This window comes from Sprattus sprattus (assembly GCF_963457725.1).
Source record: "Sprattus sprattus genome assembly, chromosome: 9".
NCBI classification, from domain to species: domain Eukaryota; kingdom Metazoa; phylum Chordata; class Actinopteri; order Clupeiformes; family Clupeidae; genus Sprattus; species Sprattus sprattus.
Window position 1 is genome coordinate 28,704,238 of NC_137928.1, and position 11,073 is coordinate 28,715,310.

Here is an 11,073-nt window from a genome sequence, read left to right on the forward strand (position 1 = left end):
AATGTCTGCTGAAGTCTATCCATTGTTGTCTCATTGATGGTAATGTTAACTGATGGAACAACAACATTGTTGTTTGTTTGCAACTCAGAGAATGGTCTATCATAATCTGTACCAACAGCGCTGTCTATGTTGCAAATTCCATTCATACCTGGGTTATGCATTCCTGCAGTGTAAATTATGCCCCTTTGCCACAACTGGAGAGGGGTCTGCCCTCCTTGTGTGGAAAGACCGTGGTCATTCCACTGGTTTTGAAATTCTGTGGCAGACCTTTGAATTCGTGGCAAATAAATATAATGAAGGCAAAATAAATGGAGCTCATTAAGTGAATCTAATATGCTGTGCTCCTCCATAAAGTTGAAAAGATTGGCAAAATGAAAAGACACCACTCTATTTAGCTCTGCCCATAATCTTTCTATTCTTTGGTTATGTACAGACCTGCCGGTAATAACACTATTTAAGCCTCTCCTGTAAAGCATGAAACGGGCAACAGCAGTGTTTTCCATTCCGTGATCACATCTGACCCGAGATGGCATTCCGAAAGTCTGTATCCCTCCAATGAAGTGTGACAAAACACTGGAAGCCCTGTTGTTATCCAGGCAAGCAAGGTAGATGATGGCTCGACTGAAACCATCTACACAGCCATGGAACACCATCCTCCATCTCACAAGCTTGTGATTTCCATCAATGTGCCTAAAAGACATTGAGATGAGTGATTTATGAGGGAGAAAAATAACAAATCCAAGTCATAATCAATGGTTATGATTACAAGACTACTAGGCTACTAACAGCAAGCAGGGCTCAAAAACACATGCCTCGATCAGGCCATATAGGCCTACGTAAACATATGTTTCAGAATTGTGTTGAAATGAATGAACTTTTGAACAATATTTTAATCTGCTGAGCTATACCTATAAAAATGTAGCCTGGGAGTACCCATGATGCTTTGCGCGCTCCATTTCATTTTGCTCTGCAAAGCAGCATGGTGTCCATGGCCGATTTCTAGCCTTGTTTTTGGGATCCAATCACAGAACGGGGAGGGACGGCAAGAAGATGACTACTCGTTGAATTTCTGTTGCTACGTCATCTGGTATAATTGATACGATTGGCTATAAGCTTCGTACAGGCACTTATGATAGACATTCGTATCGCCCAATAAACGGCTTTGGACAATCGTAAACCATGCCTCCTCTACAAGAAAATGAATAGGTGGTCTCCAGGCTAAATCTCACTTGTGATTTAGATTGGCGTTAGCGAGGCTAATAAAAATTGAGAATTCAATACAATTATCAGGACACTAACAATAAAATGCATATTTATACCAATTGAAGTCAGAACTTACCATAACTGATTGGGGCGTGGAACACTGTAAATTCGTCTGCGTATTGCGCGGCGTCTTCTGAAGGAACGTCCAATTGGGTCAATTTCCTGCAGACTTTGTCTAACGCGCCACCTCTGAATACGTAACCCACGTGACCTCAAGCTCCCATGCACATACTGCACACCTGCATTTGTGGTTGACAGAAGAACTTCTTGAACAACTCTGTTCAAGTTCTCAGCTGAGAGTGCTGTGTATGTTATAGCCTGAACACCAAGCCGTTGCCTGTGCCTGTACAGGGTGCGAGAGCTCATCCCAAAGCAAGTGGCAATGGACTGCCAGTTCATTCCAAGTGATAGCAGGTGGAGAATTTGTTGTCTTGAGATGCTGTATTGAGGCCTGCCTTGACAGCCAGTCATTACAGTTGGTGGCATCAGTATGTGTACTTCAGACTCTGTTCTCTGTCTATTGTCATGAGCAGTAATCAGAAAATTGAGGAATCCATACAAGGATTCCACGGCCCTGATTGCTTCTCTGTATTCAGCAGATCTTAAAACTGACAGCAATCCCGATAAAGTGTGCATGTGATCACGGAGTTCCCCATACAACCTCTCATGCACAGAAGAGTCCACACCTCCCCTTTGTATGTCCTCAGCACACCGTAAAACATCACCAAAAAAATGTCTAATGTCATCTTCATTGGCACTTACCAACAAAATAAAACTTAAACACAAAATCGACACTTGAAAAGTACACCTGAAGGCTTTGAATAGCATCATACTGAGCAACAAATTAGGAAAAGTAGGAACAATAGGAATGTCCTGCAAAGTATTTCCTGATATGTCACTTCCTTCAATATTAATGTCACTTCCTTTGTTAACTTCTAAGGTGAGTGACAATATTTAGTTAAATGAAAGGACAATACATGTACGTGAGAGGGGAATGTATGTATGTGAGAGGAGAATGTGTGTATGTGAGAGGAGAATGTATGTATGTGAGAGGAGAATGCGTGTATGTGAGAACAAAGAATGTATGTATGTGTGAGAGCAAAGAATGTATGTATGTGAAAGGAGAATGTATGTACGTGGGAGGAGAATATATGTATGTGAGAACACAAAAATGTATGTATGTGAGAGGATAATGTATGTATGTGAGAGTGAGAATGTATGTATGTGAGAGGAGAATGCATGTATGTGAGAGTGAGAATGTATGTATGTGAGAGGAGAATGTATTTATGTGAGAGTGAGAATGTATGTATTTGAGAGGAGAATGTATGTATGTGAGAGTGAGAATGTATGTATGTGAGAGAGGCAGTATGAATAATGTCTTGCACGGCCCCTCATAGTATGGGGTGGGGGTGGGTGGTGTGGTTGGGTAAGTGGGTGGGTATCATCACCAACAGAACAGCACTCCCTTAGATGACCACTGATGGGCTCCCTCCCACCAGCAGGGGGCTTCTTTCTGATGGACTCAGTTTCCTTCTCTCTCTCTGTGTGTGTGTGTGTGTGTGTGTGTGTGTGTGTGTGTGTGTGTGTGTGTGTGTGTGTGTGTGTGTGTGTGTGTGTGTGTGTGTGTGTGTGTGTGTGTGTGTGTGTGTGTGTGTGTGTGTGTGTGTGGCTGTCCCAGACCACAGACATTGTGCCATGACCGAAGTGTGTATTGGGAAGCACGAGTGAAGAGAGGCCATCTGTAAGGCTTGAACACTGGTGAGAGTGGGGGAGATGGGGGATGTGCATCAGGCTTAATTGCTGTGCTTTGTTTTTCTACATGCAGCCACACAGACAGAGATCGATAGGGGGTATAGATCCATATGCACAGTCAATAACAGTCCATCATCAACCCAGCATCTTGTCATGTCCTTAATGCATCACCCTTTACCCACCTTACTTTCCTTTTTGAATTCTTTATAGTTATCTTGGAGATGGGAGATTTCACCTTGAGTCTATTATGATTGCCAACCCAGAGATACCAGCCTACAGGTAATGAATTGGCACGTCATGTTTTTTTCCCCTCTTTATTTGACTTTAACTTTCATTTTGTACTCTTAGAAATTGAGTTGCGTGTGAGTGCGATGGGGGGAGTTCAAACGCTTTGACAATATCAAGATTCTCATTTCTCAAGGGTGCAGAGTCTATAAAAGCTGTTCTTAGAACTTGCGGGGAAAAAAAGGCTCTGCCATGTACTTTGCTTTTTAGATAAATTATGGAGGAGATTCAAGGACTATCACTCCCAAGCTCCTATCCTTGGGAAGAGCTGAAATTAGAACCCTTAATCTAATTTTTCACAGTGATAAAGTGTGATGCAAGGCCGGACTTGAAAAAGCCTGCTCTCTGTGCCTCTAGGTATGATCCCTACAGCAAAATCTTCTCGCGGGAGCACTATGACCACCAGGCCATGCGGGCCGCCAGGCTCCAGGCCGTCGACAGAGCCCGCACAGCCCAGAGATGGGGGCTCATCCTGGGCACCCTTGGCCGCCAGGGCAACCCTAAGATCATGGAGGTAACCTGAACTTGTACTTCTAACCCTGCCGCTGCAACAGGATTTATGACTTAATATCAAACGCTCTGTTGCTTGTCAGTAATGTGGGAATAGGAGAATGCTGTTACAAACTAAATGGGTACGTACCTCTCGCTGCTACAACCAGGCTTCAGCTCATCTCATTTTCTCCAATTGAAGTTGAAGTTGAACTTCTCCTCAGACCCCCGTCGATGGACTTGGGCACTGATAGTGTAATGGCTGCGGATCTTGAGGCAGGTAGTGGTGGGTGTCAATCAGACACCTGTTAATACCAGCTGGCTCTGATGGGTTTCAGTGGGATTATCCCATTAAATTGAGTTCATGTGGAGGAATATGCTGAATAGGCAGTGGGGGAAAATAAGGAAGAAGAAACGGCAAAGAGCTGACCCCTCCTGAAGCTCCTCTGGTGGAGTGAGCACTAACAACATGGGGTTCATGGCTTACAGACCCAGGGAGCGCTCATACTAATGGCAATATGGGATTAAAAGAAAAGTAGACTATTTCTGTCACTGCAAATGCAAACCTTTTTTAAAGGTTAAACAGGTCCAACAGCTGAACTGACATTTGCACCTTTTTCCATTATGTGTATTTACATTTCTGACAGTAAAAGCAAACTCCAGCATCCTCATGATAACAGCCACTGTCTTCTGTTATGTGATATTACAAAACGTAAAAACAAGCTGCCACCGTATCAGGTGTGGTAAGACATTAGTTGGTGTGAAACACATCTTATAAATACCTGCTCATGATAATACTTTATGCTGGGTTTGATGGGCTTAATGGATGGCCAATGTTTTGAAGAGTGCACCAAGGGATGGTGCTTTGGAAGACATAGATGGCTTAGAATGCTAAGTTAAGACATTCTACTGGTGATTTTTACTAATACATTTCAAACACACTTAATGCATACACACGCTCCATAAGAGAATGCCCTGTTCTATTACTGGAGGTCGAATGAGAGATAAAGTAATCATATAATCAAGATGGAGAATGTGGGCCACTGTATCCACTTAGGCATGTAAATCCACACTGTCTAATCTCTGGTGGCCTCTGTTGATTTACTATACACACACAGACACACACACACACACACACACACACACACACACACTCTCTCTCTCAAGGCTGTGGCATTTATCTGTAGTGGGAAAGGAGCCAGGAGGGCCGATTGATCACCTGCTTGTGGGGCTGGTGGAAGGAGACATTCCAGCTCTCTTCATCCGCTGTGCCCCCGAACTTTCCCGAGTCCTGTCCCTGTCCTCTACAATCTCCCGCCTCACTTGATGTGTGTGTTTTTGTGTCTCAAACATTTATTGGGCTTGACTTTGGTATGGATGCTCCTCTCACTCTCTCTCTCTCTCTCTCTCTCTCTCTCTCTCTCTCTCTCTCTCCCACAAACTCTCTCTCTCTCTTTCTCTCTCTCTCTCTCTCGCTGTATCGTGTTCTCTTCTCTTATTTGGTATGCAGAGCAGAGACTGAGACATGGAGATTTCCTGAAACTGGCAGTTTTTTGCTGTCAAATGAGATTTGTAAGCCAATACTGAGCTTTTCCTTGTCATTCTGATGAAACCTTGTAAGAATGCCTCTTCTAGAGACAGCGAGCGAGCGAGCGAGCGAGAGAGTGAGCGCCATGGCAGGGGAGAAGGAGAGAGATGGAGATAAAGTGATTCCCCGGGAAAATCTTTGTAGCCTCTGTCTGGCTGTGGATTTGCATGCATCCCATTATCTGGTCCCATTGGAGCGGCTGTGTGATGATGAGGCAGAATGAGGCTTTAGTTAGTGTCAGGTTTGTCACATATCTGGGGCTCAACTCATATCTCCAAATGGCAATGATTTTTCCTGCATCTAATCTAAAACGTGAATTCATTTTCATATATTTACAGCCCCCATTCTACCTCACACATTTACTGTACGCGTTTGGAGAAGATGCGGAGGTGGTTAATCGCGGTGTCGCTTTAGGTGGCGTCTGTGTGGAAACGGATCTGTCTCGTCGTACTGCCAGGGTGGTGGTGGTGGTGGTGGTGGTGGTGTTGGAGGTTGTAGGGCAGATAATCACTGTGAATCTGACCGTGTATTTTGTAGAAGCGTGGAGGGGAGTGAGGAAAGAAAATCGTACATTTTGCAAACTCCTGCCTCCTTTGTAGCCAGCCATTCACCTTGTGCTTTCCTTCAGTGATGTCTGGAGATTTTCTCTGGTAATATTCCTGGTCCACTGGGCCCCACACTTCAAAGGGCAATTTTGGAGCGTGGCGGCATGCTCCTTTATCTTCCTGAATTGGGCTACCCATTGATCTTAGTTTGCAGGGTGGGGGGCGCTGAAATGGGGTGTATCTGCTTGTGCCTGAGTTGCAGAGAGAGAGAGAGAGAGAGAGAGAGTTTGTGTGAGAGAGAGAGAGAGAGAGAGAGAGAGAGAGAGAGAGAGAGAGAGAGAGAGAGAGAGAGAGAGAGAGAGAGAGAGAGAGAGAGAGAGAGAGAGAGAGAGAGAGAGAGTAGTGTAATTAGTGAGTTGAAGGAGAGCTGCAGACCATAGCAGCTCCCTTATTCCTTTCTACTGCTCAGTGTTGTTTGTGTGTGTGTGTGTGTGTATATTTGTGTGTGTGTGTATATTTGCGAGCATGTGTGGGGGTGTTTGGACATGTGTATGTGTGGCGAAACATGAAGTGAATCACATCAATTGCAAAATATGTTCTAAGCCTTATGACCATCCCCTCCTTCAATCCTCCCACATTCTCTGTGTCCCTTCCTCTCCCGCCCTCTCACTGATACACTCTCACTCTCTCCTTCCTTCTGTCTCTTTCCCTCCTTCTCTCTTTCTCTCACTCTCTCGCTCTCCATTCAGCACCTGGAGTCCAAACTGGAGTCTCAAGGCAAGACCTTCACCAGGCTCCTGCTCTCGGAGATCTTCCCGAGCAAGCTGGAGCTGATGACAGACGTGGATGCGTGAGTCCCTTCAGATGCGCCCACACACACACGCACAAACACACACTCACACTCACACTCACACACACTCTCTCTCTCACTCTCACAGGCCCAGAGTTTAAAATAGTCAGAAATGAATACGAGAAAGGCGATTTCCCCACAGATCAATGTCAGCCCCTCCATTCTCCCCACTAAAGATCCATATCATTGGGTCTCTTGCTGTTCCATGGCCAGACTGTGCCTCCCCAAACTCATGTGGCACGCCAACAAGAGGCGAGTTGCGTTTTGCCATAGCCATAGAGACTGGCCTTACATCAGAGTGTTACATCAGTCGGAAAAGAACGGCCAAGCCAAAAGTTCCTTGGCACAGTGAAGCTCTTTTGAAACGCAGTTTGGACACCATGGGAACAAACAATGGAAAATGAAAACTATGAGTCATCACAAGGCACTTGAGCAAATCAACAAAAAGATATTTTTGGTAATGTTGAACGCATGTGGGCAGTGTGTGTGTATATGTATGTATATGGAACATTCTACCGAATTCGTGTGCGGTCCCTCAACAATAAAAACTATTTACAAAACAATTAAGAATTTAGCCATAGATATTTACTAAGAAAATGTTATGGTCTATATAATCCCAATGCATTAAATGAGATAGTGATAAGCTAAATATATACAAAATCATCATTTATAGCAGTGGTTCTTAACCTGGGTTCGATTGAACCCCAGGGGTTCGCTGAGTCGCTCTCAGGGGTTCGGCAGGGGTCAAGACCAAGGCTTTGAACCGGTTCACGGGACGAAAACGAAAACCAGAAACTTTTGATGTTTTGCTAGGAACAGAAACGAAACCAGAAGCTTTAAAAAAAAATTATGTTCCGGATCAGAATCGTTTACCTAAAATAATGGTAAGGTTAATAATGTTACTTTTCGTTCTTTCACAAGATTCCTAAATGCAATATGATTGGTGATGTTCACTTCCAGTCATTCACTCAGCTAGTAGCCTTATCGGATCAAATCTGTGCACAAGCTGTAGCCACCAGTCTCTCAAACTCAATCTTAAGAAGAGGTAAATATTGTACCAAGTATCACAGTACCACACATGTTTGTTTTTAAATAGGAATTATATCTTTTAAGATAGGCTACGAATTTCCAATGCATTGTTGTTAAAATCTGCAGGGTCAAGTTAATGAAATTATAGCTAAGTTGGACAGTTAGCATTGGCAGTAGACTACCTGGCTATTGCCCAGCATAACCTACCCTAGTTTGCTACGTTTTTATTTAAAACGTAGGCTAATACGGTAGTTCTCATATTTGGTCTTTTAACTTTTTTGTTCAGATGGGAAGACATTGCGAGAATCCTATGCGGCAGCATTATTCATTTGACCTCCCGACTAACAAATCCAAATGCAACAATGAGGGATGTATGTAGATACCATTGTAGTTTTGTAATATTTGTATTGTCTCTGTTGGCAAAAATGCACTGATTGGGCCCTGACAAGGTTTGGCCAAATGCTGTTATGTTTTGTTTGCCCAATAAACAACATAGCATACATTTTCCTTGTCTTAACTCATGTATAATACTTACAAAATGTCAGAATTACAGTTATGCCGCTTACATAATGTAGCCTATAGTGCTTTTTTATGACAGGATAGACATATAAGATTATTTTAAAGTCCTAATGATCAGCCTACTTATTTGTATGTCCCGCAGCTGACATGGAACGCTATTAACCGGTTCAGGAACTTAATTTTTTTGTTCTAACCGGTTCAAGAACATCAATTTTAGAGTTGAAACGAAAACCGGAAACGTTAAAATACTGTTTCTGTTCGGAACGAACCAATTGGGACAAAAAATCTGGTTCAAAGCCCTGGTCAAGACACACACAGTATAGCCATGTTCACACTCAGTGGCGGTTTTAGGCACGGGCCACCCGGGCGGTGGCCCGGGGCGGCACTTTTTCAAGTCACGTGGGGGGCGGCACGAGCAAGTAAATACATCAATAATAATCTGGGCCGCGAAGCGGTTTTCTATTATCTATCATATCACTGTTTGGGGAATTGGCGAATTGGCGCCCCCTGCGGCTGCAGGCGCTCCTGCTTGCGCCCCTGCTTGCTAGGTAGGTGACCTGGGAGCGCGGGGGAAAAGTTCACCTCTGGGACACCCAACTGGAACAGACAAGTGGGGGGACGGGGGGATCCACTGTAGGCTAGAGCAATACTCTAATATAATTAGTGGGCGCCAGTCAGTCACACCTCGACTTTCTTGCAAAACACGCACATTCATAATATTATAATTACAGGCATATAATTCCTGCACGTTTTTGGTTTTTCTGAATTGTGTGAAATGGCTTATACAAATAGGTAATACTGAACGATTAAGTGTCACCAAGGGCAAGGTGAATTGGTTTAGTCTAAACTTCTGTACGAGTGACAGTGTTGGGGGGGATGGGGAATTTGTTGATTGCCGAGTGAAAAATAAGCACAGAGATGGATAGGAAAAGGCAAACGCCGTCAGGAGCGCAATTTCGATGTTGATGATGTCGAGCGCAATGTTCTCTCTGTATGATTACAGTATCCATGTCATGATGAAGGGCTAATGTTAATTGGTGGTAGGCTATAACTCTAGTTGTTAGCCTGCTATTCTGCTGCCCATGTTTATACAACAATAGTTCATTATAGTTTACCAGTCATAAGTTGAAGTGTGGCATGCATAGAATTCTAGGCAGTAACCAAGCAGCTAATTGTTCCTCCCTGAAAGATAGGTTAATATAGCGTCAAATGACAGATATTTGTAGGCAGTAAGGGCATGTTTATTCCCATTTATTCCCTTAAGTGTGTTATTTAAAGTTCTATAGAGTGATTTGTGCAATTGTGTAAAGTTTCTCTTTCATTTATTTTGTTATAATAAAAACAAATTATACATATATGAAAAAAAATCCCTGGGGGGGGGGGGGGGGGCGGGGGATGGGGTGCGCTCGGAGGTGGTCTCGCCCGGGGCGTAATTCCATGTAGAACCGCCACTGTTCACACTAGCAATGTTGGGCCGTTTTTGGCTGCCGACAACTTGGCAACACACAATTTTTCTTCGCCGTGTTAGATTACAAATATTTAGTTGCTTAGTAAAATGTGCATTTCTGAACTTGTATCTGAAAGGCAACAGCAAAAGTCATATTCCTTTCATTCAATTCTTTTTTTGTGTGAAATTCATGTTTTGTTGGTTTTGTTGCTGATGCATGGTTCATTTTGTGCTAAATATATACCTATGTTTTTAAAATATGAAATTTAATTTTTCCAATTACGAAGGGTTCAGTGAATGCACTGATGAAGCTTGCAGGGTTCAGTACCTCCAATAAGGTTAAGAACCATTGATTTATAGGGTACTTTCTATTGGGAAGTAGCTGTCCCCAACCCTGACATCTAAATTTCAATCCCTGTAAATAACACTTTTCAATTTTTTTTATTTTTTTTAATGATCTAATTTCAAAGATCTTTATGATTGGGTTCAAACAGAACTTGGAATATTTAGATTTATTGTGGGTTTAATTTTTAAATAAATAAACTACACTCAAAAAATCATGTCCCCATTTTTCATGTCGCTACCGAAACACAAGAGTTTTAGTCCATTAGCTGAGCATGTCTTTTAGCCACAACCCTGCATTTTTGACCATGCAGTGACACTGCATCCCTGTCCCTAATGGTTGAATGGTAAGTAGCTAAATCCCATAGTTTTGACTGAAACTCGACATGTAACCTTCAATTTAGTAAAGTTTTTGGGGGTTTATGCAAAGCATAATGTTTTTAAGTGTGTACACCTCTTCAAAGACGTGAATACTAGCCATGTGTTTGCTACCATTCTTTAGTTATGCTCAAAATTAGCTAAAATTGTCACTAACGAAACATATGGTAAAGTTTCGGTAGTGACATGATCATTTTGGTAGTGACAAAATGAAATGGTAAGTAGTTCAATCCCATATTTTTTTAATAAATGTGTTGTGTGGACTAAAGGGTGGTCCAGAACACCTTTTGGAAGATTTTGGGAGAGAGATGAACATCCATCCAACAGTGCAGTCACTACCGAAACAGTGCAGCACTACCGAAACACTGGATGTTTTGTAAAAAATTAAGTATATTGAGTAATCAACTAAAATGTTATGATACTGATTGGATAAATGTATGATCAATTTCATCAATCAACAACTCTGGAATCAATATGATCATTTTTTTGCATTTTACAAAGAAATATTGCACTTAGATTTTGATGAATTGTATTAATTCAACTTGGAAATGTGGTCAAAATTTCATTTTTATGGATTTCATTGTGA

General features: G+C 42.6%; 1 protein-coding gene across 1 annotated transcript in view; it reads left to right on the forward strand.

Annotated features, from left to right (window-relative positions):
* dph1 (diphthamide biosynthesis 1) overlaps positions 1-11,073 on the forward strand; it is an 87,621-nt gene that overhangs the window by 64,892 nt on the left and 11,656 nt on the right. Inside the window, exons 7-9 of the mRNA XM_080844691.1 lie at positions 3,226-3,294; positions 3,658-3,814; positions 6,672-6,772. Of these exons, the coding sequence (XP_080700817.1) occupies positions 3,226-3,294; positions 3,658-3,814; positions 6,672-6,772 (327 nt within the window). The remainder of the gene's footprint in view (positions 1-3,225; positions 3,295-3,657; positions 3,815-6,671; positions 6,773-11,073) is intronic.